This window comes from Fundulus heteroclitus, unplaced genomic scaffold (assembly GCF_011125445.2).
Source record: "Fundulus heteroclitus isolate FHET01 unplaced genomic scaffold, MU-UCD_Fhet_4.1 scaffold_38, whole genome shotgun sequence".
Taxonomy (NCBI): Eukaryota; Metazoa; Chordata; class Actinopteri; order Cyprinodontiformes; family Fundulidae; genus Fundulus; species Fundulus heteroclitus.
In genome coordinates, this window is record NW_023396792.1 from 1,105,325 (window position 1) to 1,123,933 (window position 18,609).

Below are 18,609 nucleotides of genomic sequence, written 5' to 3' on the forward strand. Positions count from 1 at the left end.
TCCATGGTTTTTACCTCCGATTTTACTGTCACGTTTTTGTCATATTTTACTTGAACAAAGCTCCCTCCTATGTGCCTCCTGTCTGCTCACTTGCCTGTGTTCAGCTCCTCCAGCTACTATTCAAGTAACATCCGAAGTTAAGGAAATTTGCTTGTCCTGTTGTGAGTGTAAAGCCAACAAAATGCTGATTGTCGGATCCAATGTGGATCCAATGTGGCAGCTCCTTGCATCAACAGCAATAAACTGTGAAAATGTATTTCTTTTACAAGGCACAGTTGTAAAACAGCTCTACAACAGTTGTAAAACTGCTACCTGTAAAGCCAATGTTACAGGTAGCGGCTGCAACTCTGAACCAGAAAAATTGGAAGTGCTGTTTGCATGTGGAAAGTACAGCTTTAAAGGACCTTCGTAAGAAGTACTACATACAAAAAAAACAGATTTCCTGGCCATTGCCAAACTGGAATCCTGATATTTAATTTATTTACTTTTTATTTTATTTTAGAATCCCGACTTCTCCAACTTTTGTTACCTGGAACGCTGTCACTTGTGTGTTACGACATTCCCATCTCCTAGTTCCAACTTCCGAGGTAAATGAAACGCAGCATGAGTGAAGGGAAAGCAATATGGTGGATGAGAAAGAGTGAATTGAACATTGAAATTAAGGGAAACAGAATAAATTCTATAAAAATATACATAGAATGAACTAAAAACAAATTCCACTTAGGCCTACTAATCCACAAAGAACACACACACACACACACACATATCATTATATATATATATATATATATATATATATATATATATATATATATATATATATATATATACTGGGAATAACTAAGGAAAGCACAATCTCTAGACAGTTTAAGATTTTTTCACAGTAACAGTGGTTTCTTTAAATCCTCAAGTTTCAGTGTAGTTCATGCAACTTCAGGAAGATTATTAAATCACCCTTATTTAGATTTTCAATTATTAAGTGGAATTGATGTGGAGAAAAACACTGATTGAGTGCTAATAAGCCATGTTGAAACCTTGCTGGTCATCTGTTACATATATTGCAAATACTGCCATCTGGTGCTGAAAATGGCTACTGTCACACAAAATGTAAGATAAAGCTAGGAGAGAAAAAGTAGAACAAGAGAGGGGACCACGTTGTGAAGATTGGCATGACAAAGATCAAACCACACTGAAAGACTTTGCAAGCCATATTCCTTTGAGGACCTTCAGGAGCTTTGATACAACAACTCTCAAAATCAAAACACAGAATCAAGCATTTTGTATCTGGAAGTGTTCTTTATTTTAATGAAAGAACAAGCAGATTATTGTGAAAAGTAAACATGATAAAAGGCCTAAATTATTCTAGACATTTATGAATAAGATATTTTTCGTCCCACTGGCATTAGTAAAATCACGTATTACTTTCTTAACAGTCACATTTGTGCTGGGGTACTTTTGACTTCAGTTTGGGACAGTTATGGATAATGCAAGATGAAACAATGAACACTTTGTGATACTTAGTTCGCCCATGGTGTTATGATTCTTAAGGTGGTAAAAAAATCCCAATCTGGCGCTTTGGGAAATATTACAAAAGGATCCGACTAATCCACCTTCCTCTGTCAACTAGGACAATGAACAGGTTATAAAACAGCAGCCGTATACAGTCACAGGCTTGTAAAAGTCTCCCACTGGTCCTAGACAGAACCATAAAACAACCACCAACCACAAAGATAGGATGCGGTTGCTTTGTGGATTCATCCGGCCAATAAACACATTTATTAGAATATATTGCATTATGTTGTTTTTCCTTTCCTTTGTTTTATTTTTATGATACTTTCTCGCCTCTTATCTGGCCAGTTCACCATTCTGCAGCACATTAATCCATTTTTTTCATTGTTAGCCTACTCTCTATTTGCATTTTTTTTTCAGATACATTGTGCTAGTGTCGTTTTTAATGTTTTGGTCATTTTCTGTCTTTTTTGGATGTTCAGAGTCATATTTATATGTTTATTTTAGAGCATTTAATTATATGTATTTGTATGTGATTTGCTCTTGTGTTCCTTGGAAAGTGCCTGGACACGTTGTAAATTGGTGGTACATTATAAATAAGCTGAACTACATCTAATTGGATATATGGACAAAATTAACATAGCACGTCTTATATCATGTGCGATTGAACACATCAAAACTAGAAATAGCTTGTTTAAATGCGCGTTTCTGGCCGACTGGAATCGGGGGAGTTTTTCTTCAAACTATCATTGAAGATTAGTACAAACATTTTTTTGCCACTGAAACTTATGATACGATCACATCATTCTATATTACAATAAAATACTCACATGACAAATTATATTTTACAACAAAAACATCAAGTTAACCGCCGAGGGAGTCTCAGATGGGACATTTTCGAAATCTTCGCGCGGCACCTGAATGCAACACTTTAGGCGCCGATTGATGCTAGCGCTGGAGGATCTTTAGCACACTGTCTGGGGATTAAAGAATGAACATCGGCAATAAAACCTGATTTTAGCTTCAAAACTACACGAAACTTGTTCGCATTTACTTTTGAACGAGGAGAAGCCATGTTTCGCTGCAAGACTGCTTGGTTTTCGAGCAGTGTGCCGGAGGATCATCTGGACTTTTGGAGTAAGTTAATAATAACATCAGCTAACATGAAGCATCCCTATTCAAGTAACATACACTTAAATTATTAGCCAGCTCAACAAATAACATAAAATGTTCACATTTTAAGCTCTTTACCTGGTTTTAAAAACATAGGAAAAGAGTACATAGAGTGTAAAATATTTTAAAATGGAATAAAATTTTTTAATTTTGTAGCTAACCATTCATTCTGATCGCTTTAGAAATCTAAATTCACATTTGTATCTGAATGTAGTTATGGAAATTGCGGTAGATTTTTTTTTTTTATATGATGTTTTAGAGATTAAATACGGTATTATGAAGGTAAAAATGCGCATTTCAACAATGATTTGTGGATGCTGTTGGTATACTTTAGACAGGATCTTAAAAACATTTAAATATTAGATTTATGAAAGTGGGTATTCTGATTTATTTTTTTTTATTTCATCAGCCAAAAGCCTGATAGGGAATAAAAAAAACTATTCTTTTCTAGACTTATTTTCTCTTCAGTGTTTTTGTTTTAAACTGGAAAGGCCTCATGACAAAGGCTATAAGTCAAACGGCTTACAGCCCTGCCCGGTGAAGACACTGAGCTGACCTGATGGCCTGGACAGCTTCTTCACCTTCTCCGGCCTTCACAGGCTTCACGCGTCAACACCAGCTCACCTGACCGAGAGTGACACCGACGCTTCAGTGTCGCCCCGTGATGAAACCTGGAAGAGGAAGCAGCCCTGGACATCCAGACAGGACAGGTTCCTAGCACCTCACAGACAGCTTTACGCCCGTAATAAACCTCTCAGAGCACCGGGCGACTGTTTCCTCTTGTTTCAACTCACCCGCTTTCACTGTGGTGCTGACAAGCTCGTAGGAAATGTTTTGATTGGTGTTGTCTCCCAGCCAACCTTTTTGGTTTTGGTAGAGGAGACCATCCAGAACAGCCCTGCAGACATCTAGCCGGTGTGGAAGGACGCTCTGTACCGCCTTTTCACACAACTTTTTAATCATCCATCAAAGATAAGGATATTTTATGCTTTGTTGTGCTTTACCTCACAACTGGCTGTTGCAGCGTACCAACTTAAAATCTGGAATAACTCGGTGTTGCTTGCTTGGCCCAGCCCTCTTCCGCTTCGCTAACACCATGATAAAACCTACGGATGGAAACGACACCAGTGGGAGTAATCTCAGATGATGCTTTTGGTTTTTCCTGACATTAGCCAGATCATAAGAGGAAATTATGATGAAAAAACCAATCCGGTGCTTTATGTTTATAAGAAAAAAGTCTAACAGGGAGGAAACATACGGGTGGACGCAGTGGACTTTATGATGCTCAGCGTAATCAGCCAACTAATATGAGCCTCCCACTCCTCAAACGTGACTAAAAGAGCTCTACTAAATGTCTAGAAAGCCTGAAACGGTCGTGCTCTTTTTTTCCAAGAGTATTATTAAGAACATACGTAAAAATGATGTTACTGCGCAGTGTGGCAGCTGCACAGGGGCTGGTGAAGGCAGCACAGTGTGACGGGCTGACGGTTCTGTATCTCAGCCCTGAAAAACGAAACCTCCGGCATTGTTTATGGATATCGGCTGTCCTGGAAGCTCATATCATGTTACCATCTGGAAAGTCCCTCAGGACAATGAGGCCCAGCTCCTCCCATAAGTGTGGCTGGCCTCCATTCCTCCACACGTCCCTGTCCAGGTATACATACCAGGACTTAGAAGAACTCTTATTAAGGAATACTTATTCTGGTTAATCTGCAACTTATTTTGTGGTTGGACCTACAGCGCATATGGTAACGGTGTTGGAAAGAATGGCTGATTTTTTCTTTTTTTTTTTCTTTTCTCATAATTCTTGCAGTACTGGAAGGTGGGGGCCTTTCAGGTTGGAGGGAAGCAGATTACCTCTTCAGTGCAGATGCAACAGCTCCCGACACGCTGAGGTTGGTAAGAAGGCAGTTACGGAGCTGTTGTCCTAGGGAGCACTGTTTGTAAATTTCCACGATTGCATTAAAGCTGGAAACCTTCTGTTTCTTTTTAGGATATATGAAAGCAAAGATTACGTCTGGAACAAGGTGACTGTTCTACACAGCCTGTTTCTGGCTACCTGTGAAAAGCGGCAAAGTGTGAAATCAGTGTGCATCGGTCATTATGTGCTGCCTCCAGCTTCTGTACAGGACGGTGAGGGACTTTTTTCTTTTCTTCTTTTAGACCCTGTCTATGTCTGACTTTTAAATCAAATTAGGAAAAAAAATGCATTTGCTGAAAAATTAAACGTACCTGTTTACAAATGCAACCAGAAATAAACAACACACATGTTTCTTCTGTCCTTATAGAGGTGAGGAAAGTGGTTGGCAGGTTGATTTGGGAACAGGAAGATGAAGAAACAGCGGCACAGGTAATGAGACCGTGCAACCAGAATGAAACAGGATAGATGTTGGATGTAGGTCGACTGGATTTCTCCGTGTTTCACAGGAAGCACAGCAGGCTTTCAGCCCGTCAGAAGTCGAAGGCAGCGAGCGGGAAGTCAGAAGGAGCGTGTAGGTTTTCTTTCCACTTTGAACATTTTGATGTGTAACGTCAACTGTGGTGCAATAAGTCAGGTTCGTTCTGCTTTGTTGACAGATTTGAGGCGTCAGACACAGACTCGTCAGAGAATGAAGCTCTCCTCTTTGACCCTTTAAGAAGCCCAGTTAGTGATGAGGCCCCAGGTGAATTGTTTAACATGTTTTCATTGTGTGACTGCTTTAGTTTAGTGAGACAGGAGCGGAGGACCATTAACCTTCAGATAATCTTGATGCGGCTAAGCTGCTTAAAGAAAACAAGTTTAAAAAAAAAAATGCTGGGAAAATTGTAAACAGATTGCTTTTGATATGGAATTTAAAGCAGAAGTATGTTTAAACTAAGAAATCTTGGCAAAAAAAATGCATAAAATGTATATACATATAACATTTGTAAATAGTATAATATGTAATGCATATGATGGTATGTTATGAGCCCTTTGTGCACTAGACTAGAAAAGGGTGCTGTTAATTCTGACTGATAAATGGGAAATGGGAGGCAGATCCTTTAGCTATCAGGCTCCTCTCCTGTGGAACCAACTCCCAGTTTTGGTCCGTGAGGCAGACACCCTGTCTACTTTTAAGACTAGGCTTAAAACTTTCCTTTTTGACAAAGCTTATAGTTACAATGGCCTATGTTATCCTGAGCTACCTCTATAGTTATGCTGCTATAGGCTTAGGCTACTGGAGGACATCAGGGTCTATGTTTCTCACTCTGCTGAGTTCTCCTACTGTTCTCCAATTTCCATTGTTTGTTGTTATTTTCAACTTTTACCTTTTTGTTCTCTGTCACTTTTTTTTCATAGTAGGTACACCTGGTCTGGCGTTCTGTTAGCTGTGATATCACATCACAGGGGGGGGGGCAGATCATCCATTATTATGGAGATCAATGTGCGCTTCTGTGCTTTTTGTGTCTCTGCTGTCTTCTATAACCCCCAGTCGGTCGAGGCAGATGACCGTTCACACTGAGCCTGGTTCTAGTGGAGGTTTTTCCTTCCTGTTAAAGGGGAGTTTTCCTCCCCACTATCGCTTCATGCATGCTCAGTACGAGGGATGCCAAGCCATCGGCAATGCAGACGACTGTCCACTGTGGCTCTACGCTCTTTCAGGACGAGTGAATGCTGCTTATCAAGACTTGATGCAATCTGCTGGGTTAGAAAGGAACATTTTAACCAATCTGTCTGGATGATTTGATTGAATTTGTAAAGTGCCTTGAGATGACATGTTGTGAACTGGCGCTATATAAATAAAATGGAATTGAGTTGATAAACAATTTAGAGCAGCTTCTACTCCTATACAAATGAAAAACAATTTTAAACCACAAAACATGCATAGATACCATGCAAGTATTATAATATCATGGCTTCATAATGCAGAAGTCCAGGGGCTGAACTGGTAAAAAAAACTAGTGCAATATAATTACATATTCATTAAGAATTGGTACAACTTCTTTTGAAACAGGATTATATTTATCCAGTTTTGTCTCATGGTTTAACATCACTTTCTTTTCATTTTTTGCTCTGTCCTTACAGTGTACGTCAGCATAGAGAGTCTTCCGAAATATTCTGGTGATCTGCGTGACGTGCATCCTGGGCTTTTCAGATGTTCAAAATGTAAAACCTACTTTTGTTTAGGGCACAGATTTGAAAGATTCCCTTCTATGAAAGGGAAATGAAACGTGTATAAGACTTGGAAATAATTACAGGAACAATGGCGATCTCATTTTGTGTTTTTGGCATATAACATCTTTATTAAATGATTTTGAGCGTTTGATTATATTTGAAATATGCCGGTTGCCACATTGTTTGTACTGCTGGTTTTTCAATAAAAAGTTCACGTAGATGTATGTGTATTTATTTCTATATTAGAAATAACAAGATGTGGGAATAGGCCCAACACTGTAGTGTTACTGCACACTGGCATATAATCTGCACATATGTGGTTTAGACCACCTCTGTAGTTCATGCTTCTCATGTTTCCTTCTCTAAGATGATTTATTTGTCTGTTATGGATCCTTCTCTTTGCTGTAAACCACGAGTTCAAATTTCCGTATAACACACCATAAGTTAATTTTCTTCTTCCTACGCATGAACATTTTTCTTTTTTGTGTTATTTAAAATTATATTTACTTGGGTTTTTTTGTGTGTTTTTTTTACCCTGTTTGTTATACGTTCAGTAAATTCAATTCAAGGTTTGTGGTGCAATTATGTAAAACGATTGATTTATGCAGTACCATTTTAATTCCGTTTCAATACATGCGCGGTTGCTGAGCAACGGCAGGCATTGCGTTGGAGAGGAAATGGTAACAATGAGAAAGGGCATTGTTGGCTTAAAACGAATGAATTATATACATCCTATTTTTAAATCTATTCATGGGCTCTCATAATACCTTTCTGTGTATTTATTTCACACTGTTTTATTTTTTATTTTTATGACAGCCTCATTGGACTCGAGTTCCAAGATGGGAGTTAAAGGGGCGCCGAGGTTGGTAGTTAATTTATCGAGCACAAATTTAGTTAACCGTTGATGCCAATTTGTTTATGATAATGTGTAAACATTACTATATATATACACACACACATTTATTAATGAAATACTTTAAAGTGGTAGCTAAAAGAAAATTGGTAGCGCTTTCCCACCCCCTCTCGTCCCAGTGGAAATGGTTCCTTCCACAGTTTTTCGACCAATCAGATGCTTTGTTTTGGTTCCGGCCTGCAGCTAGTTGCCTGAGCTGTTGGGACTCTGGGTGATCACAGCTCAGTTTGCGTACCGCTGTGTGGACTTTCTCAGGTTGTTCCGCCCTCGTCCCGTCGGCAGCAGCTCGGTGTTTCTGTCATGGCTCAGGAGAATCTGTCCGTGGTGTTGCATGCTAAGGGAGACCTCAGGCTTGTAAGAAACCCAACACGAACTTTAACCACAAAAACCATCCAGGCGCACAGCGTGCAAAGTAATCTGCAGCTCGTTATGTCTTTAACAGGAAAACCGTCCAATTCCAGAGCCAGGACCCAATGGTAAACAAATGTCTTTAGATTTCTGTCTGTAAATGCACCTGACTGTGAGGATTTAAATTTGTATTAATATAGTACAAGCAGGGCAATAGTCAAGCAAAATCTGACTAATAAAACCTATTAAAGCTTTCTGAATGTGATATAAGTGTTCATCATATATGGGTTGATTTTAAACCAAGTGGTCATAAATATTTTTCATTTTTGGAAGGGATTGATGATATGTTTAATTACACAAGTAATTAAAACTATTCGACCGGACTGCATTATTAATCTATCAAGAATAGATCTAACAGCATTAAGAGATCTGGTGTCGATTTAGCCTGTCAAATGTTTTTGTCCCAAAGAAAGAATGAATCCCCTCTTAGTTATTCATGTCTTGTTTGGTGTTTAGAGGTATTGCTTCAGATGCACTCAGTGGGGATCTGTGGATCAGATGTGCACTACTGGCAGAATGGTCGAATTGGGGACTTTGTGCTGAAAAAACCAATGGTGCTGGGCCACGAAGCTGCAGGGCGAGTGGCTAAGGTCGGATCAGCAGTCACACACCTTAAACCAGGTAAGATGACATGACTGCGCGAGTCATCACATGACATCCAAACTGAACTTTTTAAATGTACCACTCTATAGCATTAATCCCTGCTTTTAAAGATAGACATTTATGATCCTTTTAGTAATCTGTATAACCTTTACTGCCTTTAAAACACCTGCTTTATCTCTTATAGTACTATAAGACACTGATAGTGATATGGGCAGTGAAATTGTAATTTTCCAGGTGATAGGGTGGCCATTGAGCCTGGTGTGCCCCGTGAGATGGATGAGTTCTTCAAAAGAGGACAATATAACTTGTCCCCCACCATCTTCTTCTGCGCCACGCCGCCCGATGATGGAAACCTGTGCAGATATTACACACACAATGCCAACTTCTGCTACAAGTACTTGTTTTTCGTGGCTACAAAACCTTGCATCAGACATTACCTCATAACGGACCGATAGCAAACACTGTTGCACAATTTCTACATATACCCTCAGTCTTATCTGTTTCTGTGTGTCTGCACAGGTTGCCTGATAATGTCACATTTGAGGAGGGGGCCCTCATCGAACCTCTCTCTGTGGGGATTCATGCGTGTCGCCGGGCCGGTGTCACCCTCGGCAGCACCGTACTCATCTGTGGTGCAGGTAAAATTATGTAAGAACTATGAAACTTGACAACTTTTTTTTGGTAAAATTCCACCAATGAGAAACCGCAGTGGAATGCAGGATGATGCAAAATGACCGTCTCAACAGGCCCTTCCAGGTTAGGAATCTTATTGCAACACCCAGGTGCAGCAACAAAAGTTAGGAGAAGAAAAATCACAGGGAACCATAGTAGATGTTGCAAGGGCTGTTTCTTTGAAAGAGATAATTACATACACTGCATAAAATACAACAAACTTTTTTTCTCACTGTCTGGCATTAAACCTTTTTCTATGTGTCCAATGCCAGAATAATGTGTTATTAGAATTTGGTCAAACGTTTTAGGCATTCATCCACATAACTGCTGTTACGTTACTTAGCCAGGTTTGTAAGTTGTCTTGCTCACACACACCCACACCTTTTCTATCAAACTGAGATCAAAGCTTTGTAATGGTCACTCCAAAACACTGACTTTGTTGTATTTAAGCTAATTTGTAACTAAATCACTGCAAAATGGGCACTTGAGCAAGCAAGTTTAAATAATCTGTCTGTGACATAAGAATAAGATTTTTGTACTTAAACCCTTATTTCAAGTGCAGTATAACTAATTATTTTTACTTTAGAGGTCAAAATACTAATTTGATTGGTAAATCATATTTACCTGCTCAAAGTAAGGGAAAATACACAAATTTCAAGAAAACTTTACTTGTATCTAGTTCCCTTTCTGCAGCGTAGGCAGTATTATTCTGGATATTGTTAATTTTGAAGACACAGTTGCGGCCAAGATTTAACTTCCTGGCTGATTTCTTTTGATATTTTTCCCCCAGATGTCTCACAACGAAGCAGTGCGCTGAAGCTGTTGCTGTAAAATACAACAACAAGTGTCCATTTAACTCAGATGTTTTTATTTAACAAACTGGAAGTTCACAAGGACATCATCATTTGTGCTTTCCAAAATTGTTTGACGGTGCAGAAATCTTACTTAACGTAAGCTTCTGATTTTGAAGAAAGAATTAAAAATATCTGAATATTTATGTGTCTCATTAGTCAGGTGTTTATACACAGAAATACTTTTGGTAATCTAAACTGACCTAAAAAGGAAAGGTTTAGTCTGATTTGATATGTAATTAGAGCAAAAAAGATCATACGGTTTTTATACACTATGTAAAAAAACAAACAAAACGGTTTCAACTGTACTTGGCAATATCTTGGAAGATAAAACTCATTTAACTTGAGAAACTCAGAGAACTGCATGTTAATTCAGCAGCAATAACGTTGTCTCCTTTCCTGTAGGACCCATTGGGTTGGTCAGCTTGCTTGTAGCCAAGGCTATGGGGGCCTCAAAAGTCATCATCACCGGTAACAACACATAATAACCCAGTAAATTTAATTAAATGGTAAAAATCTTCAGAAGTACTATTCAACATCCGCAGCTATGTTTAGATCTGTTCGCAGAGCGCCTGGGTATGGCCAAGGAACTAGGTGCAGACTTCCAGCTGACGGTGAAGAAGGATGATGGACCCCAGCAGCTGGCAAAGAAAGTCGAGGACACCCTTGGAGCCCAGCCCCAAATCACCCTTGAATGCACTGGAGTGGAGAGCTGCATCCAAACTGCACTTTATGTAAATCCCCCAGTGAAACCATGAATGATAACACAGTCACATCTGAAGGAAGAGCAGGAATAGCGCAAACCTTCATATCACTGTCTGATATGGCAAAACAGATAGCATATCATTTGACCCGCTTGTGTTGTGCAAGTCTTGTTTTAATTTAGTTTTATATTAAAGATAAACATTTTACCTTGCGCTTGAAGTCGAATCAGCATTGAAGGTTGCGTGTGTAAAACCTGGCATTGCCATGAGCTGTTGGAGGTTAAAATAGCTGATAAAATAGCTGGTATCTTAGCCAAATAGGATGAGAAATCTCTTCCTCGCTGTTTCCTGTCTTTATCTGCTCCAGATTGAGTGATAAATACCAAAGAACTTCAGTATCACCAGATTCATAAAATAATTCAAGTTTTAACTGACTTCCTATCAGGCAACGGGCTCAGGAGGTGTGGTGATGCTGGTGGGCCTTGGTGCTCCGATGACTACTGTTCCCCTTGTCAACGCTGCTGTGAGAGAAGTGGACATCAGAGGAGTGTTCCGCTACTGCAACACGTGAGGAATAATTTACTGCATCTCTCGTCCTGTAAACATTACCATACGGTCCAGAAAGAACTGGTCCATCTTTAGTCCAAGTCTTATTATTTGGTGTCAGAGAGAATCTTACATTTGTGTGGCTTTGTTGCAGCTGGCCAATGGCTATCGCCATGTTGTCGTCAGGCAAGGTGAACGTGAAGCCCCTCGTGACCCACCGCTTTCCACTGGAGCAGGCAGTGCAGGCCTTTGAAACCACGCGTCAGGGTCTTGGGATAAAGGTCATGTTAAAGTGTGACAAAAATGACCAGAACCCTTGAACCGATCCTCTGTGGCAAAGCAAAACAGATCTGCAGAGATTGGCTCAGCATGACGGGCCCAAAGTGGACTCTGGCCTCAGAAAGATAGCAAAACAAATTCAAAGGATAGCACATTAATCGCTGCACTGTTAACGATAGCTGGAAGCTGTTTATCACACCTCTATCTTCAGATGGTACTGTTTAATTATGTTTGGTCTGAGCTCTGACAGCTGCATCCATGTATGTGATTTATAATATGTAATATGTTGTAGAAATAAAAACACTTTTCAGGAATAAACTTGTAATAAAATGTGCCACTTTTCATGTTTTTCTGCATTACCTGCACTACCAATGATTTAGCATTAGTGGGCACTAGAGGCTTGGAAAGGAACCATAAGACAACAATTGTACCAGGAAGTGCCAGTTGCTAATAGTTGTGTTGTTCTTGTAATGAATCTGTGAATTTAAAGCAACTGGAAATGATGCAAGAATAAGGAGTTTTAAAAAATAAATAAATAAAGAACAATTATTTTCATGTGAACAGTATATTTACTGGTCTGTTTAAAGTGTTGGGGCTTTTATGTTTATGAGACTTAAACTCCCTTGGAAAAGAACACACACACACAAAAAAAAAAAAAAAAAAAAAAAAAAAAACATTTTATTTGCTTGAACATCCAATATATTTTTTCTCTGAAAACATAAATGTTTCAGAACAAGCAACCTCTTTAATAAAGATAACCCATAAGTAGAAGTAGCTTTTAGTGATCACCCACCCTTTTCATTTCTGTATAGCTGCATTTTGTACTATAAAAAAATCTATATAAGTAACCCTCTGACCTATTTTTTTAAATTATGGAGAATATATCCTTATTAGAACTTGTTTTATTCCTAATATCTGCAGTTTTAAGCTCTGATAGTGCTCTACAAACAACTCATCATAAAAATGACGACTTTGTAGTGTGTTGAGAATCATTTGGCAAACAGTAAATAAAAGCTTGCATTCATGCAGATTTATTATAGTCTTCTCTTATTTAATTGAGATCACGTAATTCACTGAAGTCAACAGACAACTGGGAGAAAAGTAACAAAACAGAATGTTCTTTTTGTCCAGTTTGCCAGTCCAGACCCAAATGTGATGGTAATGTTTTGTTTTTTTTACTTGTATCAAAACATGAGTATTGTCATTAGTGGCTTTAACAGTTTTAAGTGAGTTTGAAGAGCTCCTTAGCACATATGGTCTTCACAATTTCAGTTTAGGTTTCAGCCCTGTCCTTTCTTTGCAGATACAGTTAAGCCCAAAATGATGTATAATTATCTTCACCCAATAGAGAAGTATGTTTATGCCAAATTTACCCATTGTGAGACAATAAAGGAATTTCCTATCTTACCTTAGTACTTCCACTCAGAGGATATATGTTCCCTTCCTTTTTAGGTAGTGTTTCCCACATTTTTTTCTGCTTTGGACCAAGTTACAGTGGAAGCACACTATGACCCCCACTATCAGTTTGGTGTAATCAGTCAATTTAACCGACCCATAATTATAGCATAACTAGAATTACTAGCCATTATGTTACTTTTTGTTGGTTTGAGATATGCTGTTTTCTCTTCTAACATTGGTAAAATAACTATTCATTGCTATAATCATTTTGTGTTATTTCATTTAATAATTTCAGTTTTATTATGAATTGGTTAAAGGGAGCCTATTCTGCTTCCTTTTAAACAGGGGTGGGCTTTACAAATCATGTTCATTACATTTTCTTTCCCACTTGATCCTTCTCGAATAATGAGATTTCACCTCCTCATTTCCCCTCTTTTATGAGTTTCCTTCAGACTGAGCTGTTTTTAGGGCTTTTATGCAAATAAGCTGTAGCTGACCGCCCCCTCCAACTCAATGTTTACACTCATACTTTATACACACAAAAATGGCTGCCCACGGATGCACAATGGCACAACCGTACATCTTTAACCCTGAGTCAGACCCAGAAGCAGAAGAAGTGGAGCCTCCTGCACCACCAGCAAGGATGCAGGAGGTGGTTTCTGAATGACACAGGGCTATCAGTGGCCTATTATTTGCTTTACCCTGTGCTAAATGACAAGTCATGTTCATGTTTTGCACTTGGACTGTTTGTTGCAGTCGAAACCCAAATGGAAGTACACAAAAAGGGAATACTGCATAATAGGTCCTCTTTAATGCTATGGATTGTTGGAATCTTTATTACTGTTGTTGTTTATTGGTGGCATAGTTGTTTCTCTTTATAATGAATGAAAATAGTAATCAGGCCTTGAGTGTGCAATGGATTCAGTCAAACAAATCCAGGTTCAGCTCAGTAATTTATTGTCTTGCCACAATGACATGAGAAACTACTTTTACGAGGCATGCACACAGATAATGTTCATACAGATAAAGTTTACTACAATGCGTTGATAAACCGTTACTTCATGGTAGTTCCTGTCACAGTGTGTGATTCACATCTCTCTCTCTGTCTTTGTCTTGTTCCCCCTGAAGCCTTGCGTCCAACATAAAGTCTGGTGGATGTTGACTAAACCTTTGTGTTTTGTTCCTTAACATGAGCACAACACTAGACGTTTTTTTTTATTTCTATGTACAGACATTCTAATACTGCATATGGCAATGAGACGGCTCACACAACACATTTACATTCACGGTCCAGTCATTAATAAGCATGATTCAGTACCTCAAAGATGGGCCTAAAGGAGGCAAGCGCATGAACAAAACAATGTTATTCGTACATGAAACCTGATATCAAAAGCATGAATTTATGCTGTTTCAATGTTCTTTTTTTTTTTTTGTTAATTGAATGTACACGTGTTTAAAAAAAGACTTGTTTGTAGAGGTTGAATTTGTGTATTGCCTTGAAATTAAACAGGATATGGCGTCTCTCCCATAAACCCCTGCGGCGAGCATTGGTTTGATTCACATGTACAGTACGTTAGCTCGGCAAATTCAAACACTTAAATTGTTTAAATCGTCCCCCTTTTCACTGGAAACTAACATGATATAACTAACATGTAATTGTGCCTTTGCCACCATTGTGGTCTGCCTCCGTCTCAGGAAATATTTACAGTGCAGATATGGCTCCGTTGTCCCCGTGGCAGCTGCCTTCCCTCACAAAGTTAGCAAATTGTGTATGTACATGGGAAATAAATTAAAAGCAGAACCATACAAAAGGTTTAGGACTATTATATTGCATTATATGGATTTAAAAAAATAAACTGTGACACATTCAAGCAGTAACGTTGTTCACAATGTTACACTGAGGGGGCAAAAAAAAAAATCCTCACAGACAGGACAGATAAATAAATGAAAGTCGAACACACACACACACACACACACACACACACCCACACGCACACACAAACACACTGCCCCTTTAGCTGGTCGGTAGGATGAAACATCTTCTGTAGTTAAATAGCAGTTGCATGTTAATCACAGACGAGTGAAAAACGATAAAGAATTAAAGTCTTCAGCCCAAAGAGTTAAAACAAAGGGGAAAAAGAATTAGCGGGGAGGCATGACCGTCCTCCTGGTGGCTAATCTGCTATTAGTTTTCACTGCGAGATAAATGAATGTTTTCCTGTCCAGTGTAGACATCAATCTTGGGCTGCTTAAATGTACATGGGCGTCTCCTGTCCTGTTAGAAGCCTGAACATGGCCGCCGGCATGGTCTTCATGTGGATCTGGAGGGAGAAGGGAAACAGCATAGATTCAAAGAGCTGGACCAACAACCACAACAAAACATGTTAGTTACATGCATTTAAATGTTACTACACATTCCTTCCCTCCATTTGTACATTTGCAGTTTTGGTAGTTTTGTGCCTAACTTTTTTTGGGTACCAAATGGTGCCATTTACCACAAGATGTTTTGTATGGACTGCTCGTCCATTCGTGCTCAACCGGCACTATTGTTTTTTACCTCCTTTCTTTCGCAGTCTGCAATTTAAAGTAATTTTATACAATGTACATTTATACACCTTCGATAAATAATCCATCTGCAGGACGTTGCTTTGAGTCATTATGGTTTGATCATGGTCATAATCTGACATATTCTGTAAGAGTCATTCAGAGCAGACAGGGATCAGAACCAAAAAATTAAAGAGACTTCAATAGAACGTTTTCAGAAAACCTTGCTGAATTAAGTTAAACAAGAAGATTTAGGCCTTATCATGACTATTTATCTATTTATCTCCAGAATTCATGAAGCTACTTTTCAAAATAAATTGCTACATTATGCTTCCAGCCATATCTCAAATAACATTCAGGGCTGTCGCTATCCGTTTGTATCGTTGTCCAATTTTGTGGAAATAATATCTTTTCTGAATGTGTAATGAATTGTGTATTTAGGGATTGTGGCCTTTTAGGCCTTCCATATTTAATCAGGGTATTTCTTGCATATTTTCCTTTTCACAGCATAATGTACTGGATTTTGTTTCCCAAAGCCATAGTACCATGTAAAATGACACCGTATGTGTTTGTGGTGTATTTTAAACTTGCACGTGGAAGTTATAATCCTTCTCTGCGTGTGTTTGTGTATTGGTTTAACCTCGCCAACTGAGTTGGAGAGCGCTTGCACAATCTTCTCATGTGCTGTGGCCACCACGCTCTGGCTGTTGATATCTATAATCCTGTGACCCACGCGGACCCCGCCTCGCTCAGCAATGCCTCCCCGCATCAGGCTGCATATCTGCAGGGGAGAAGACATGCACGGAAATTCACAGTAAATAAAATGCAGTCACATGAGGCAGAAACAGAACAATTGATCAAAAAGCTGATTGTGTTTCTACAGCGCATCAAATACAAAAAGTGAGGCGATTAACAGATCTGTCTTCAGTAATGCAGATACAGTTCACGCACACTCAGTAAGCCAACGTCAGCTGGCCCGTTAGGCAATATGGGCAAACGCTCTGGGCACCATGGCCACAAAATCGTAAAAAAAAAAAAAAATCCCTCTCAAAATAAATATCTTTAAAAAAGGTTCTTACTAATAACTCTTAAAATGAAAACGCTAACCTAGATTTAAAGGAGCAATATGCAGTATTTCACCACTAGGTGGTGCTTGAGCACTGTCCTTAGACCACAATAAAATGTGTGACAAGCCGTCTTTAGCTCCACTCTGGCTGCCACCCACCTCCTCCTTTCCCTTCTCACGAGTCGTCTCCTATGCGCATCTTTGTTAAGGATAAAAACAAAGCAAAACAGCTTCACCTTTCAGAAGAACATGTCTAGTGAAAAAGTAAGTAACTCATAACTTTATGATACCATTTGCAAGAGAAAGTTTTCATCTACTGGGGTTGCCTTCCGCCATGTTGCTTCAACGCTGCACTGCTCTCATGGTGGCGTTTTAAGGTAGGGAGGGGCTAAGCCCTGAGTGGCAGCTGTTCACATGCACGTACATGCACATGCTTATTGCTCCTTTAAATGTATAGCAATGCCCAATTGAAATTACTACAGTGAGTTGCCATATATTGATGTCATAGATTAATTTTCCCGGAGGACATCTAGGAAAGTACGGCTGTCGCAGGGGACGTGAGGCTGAGTAGGTTTTAGCAACACTCGTCACTCTGGTGGATCTAGCAATAAAATGAAGTGACCAGGTCAGGCTTTTTAGAACCAGTGGGAACACTCAGATCTGGCCCAAATCTGTTCTTTTTCAAGCCACATTTGAGCTACTTTCATTTGTGGTTCTGAATCTGATTTGTGTCTGATTATTTGGAATGTGACTCCATTGAGAACAACAGCAGCGGATTAATGCCACTTTCACGTCACTTTCCATCGACATTTGTCACAACTTTGCTGCGGCGGCTGGAAATGATAGAAGTTAGCATTAGCAAGACAGACGGCAGCTGTACGCCACAGCACCGCTCAGCTGAGGGAAAGCCAGATGTTAGACCACCTTAATATATGCAGCGAAACCCCTATCCAAGCCGACTCGGACGTCTCATATAGGAACCGTTTGGATGCAGATGGTCGTGCAAAATTTGTGTACAATCCTGTTTAGAATTTTAGAATGGCGAAGAGTTTTTCACTCGTTGCAAATCATTGTATTGTTTTTCAACCAGGACAGCGTGTTGTAATATATTGCAACGAGTGTCCTGCCTCTGGAGTCAAGAGGAGAGGCACTGACATATATTATTATAAATTGCCTTCGACTTCCTAAAGTTATGAACTCAGTCTCCGTAAAGTTGTTAAAATTCCTGCCCCTCCATTCCTGGCTGTGTCCCCACATCTAAATAGACCTCTGTGCAGCCAAAGCTCTGTAGAAATGCCAAAATACAGAGAAATTGTGTTCTTCCCGCTCAGCACCCACTGACAATAAATGACTTTTGTTGGACAGTTTAAACCATAAAGGCCGTTTAGTCACTGTTATTGTTCTTTTGTGCATGCGGGTCAATTTGGAGCCACAAACAGTTCCGCGTTTTAAAAGTAATGTGAACAAACCTGACAAAAAAATATCAAATTTCAGAGAAAATCTGAATGAGCATTAAGACCTGCAGTGGGAACGAAGCTTCTTTTTTTTCTTGCACATGGCATTGTATATGGTTGTATGTAAGTATTTTACATAGCATTTGTATATAGTTATTACACAGTATAAACATAGCTTACATATGTGTAGTGTTTATTATGTAAATCAGCGTAAATCGGAGTGGGGAGTCAAATAAAATATCACCCATAGCTCCACATTGGGCTGGCTTTGCTGTAAGCATTATCTTCGTAGGGGAAACAAAAAAAAACACTGAAGGGATTTTTTTGAATGAAAATAATGTGTAAACGATGTGA

General features: G+C 39.2%; 3 protein-coding genes across 5 annotated transcripts in view; 2 read left to right on the forward strand and 1 right to left on the reverse strand.

Annotated features, from left to right (window-relative positions):
* The first annotated feature begins 2,451 nt into the window (after positions 1-2,451).
* terb2 (telomere repeat binding bouquet formation protein 2) lies at positions 2,452-7,046 on the forward strand. The gene is made up of 7 exons (XM_012850716.3): positions 2,452-2,646; positions 4,496-4,577; positions 4,676-4,815; positions 4,971-5,032; positions 5,110-5,174; positions 5,260-5,345; positions 6,728-7,046. Exons 1-7 carry the CDS (start codon positions 2,583-2,585, stop codon positions 6,868-6,870), a joined length of 642 nt encoding a protein of 213 aa, XP_012706170.2. The 5' UTR covers positions 2,452-2,582; the 3' UTR covers positions 6,871-7,046.
* Positions 7,047-7,928: 882 nt separating this feature from the next.
* sord (sorbitol dehydrogenase) lies at positions 7,929-12,354 on the forward strand. The gene is made up of 9 exons (XM_012850715.3): positions 7,929-8,084; positions 8,173-8,206; positions 8,595-8,759; positions 8,976-9,135; positions 9,261-9,379; positions 10,670-10,735; positions 10,820-10,998; positions 11,414-11,535; positions 11,669-12,354. Exons 1-9 carry the CDS (start codon positions 8,031-8,033, stop codon positions 11,832-11,834), a joined length of 1,065 nt encoding a protein of 354 aa, XP_012706169.2. The 5' UTR covers positions 7,929-8,030; the 3' UTR covers positions 11,835-12,354.
* Positions 12,355-14,127: 1,773 nt separating this feature from the next.
* apba2b (amyloid beta (A4) precursor protein-binding, family A, member 2b) overlaps positions 14,128-18,609 on the reverse strand; it is a 67,048-nt gene continuing 62,566 nt past the window's right edge. For all 3 annotated transcript variants that reach the window (XM_012850712.3, XM_012850714.3, XM_021309583.2), the window contains 2 exons: positions 16,376-16,516; positions 14,128-15,512 (listed from right to left, as the gene is read on the reverse strand). In XM_012850712.3, coding sequence (XP_012706166.2) covers positions 15,441-15,512; positions 16,376-16,516 — 213 coding nt within the window. In that variant the 3' untranslated portion in view covers positions 14,128-15,440. The remainder of the gene's footprint in view (positions 15,513-16,375; positions 16,517-18,609) is intronic.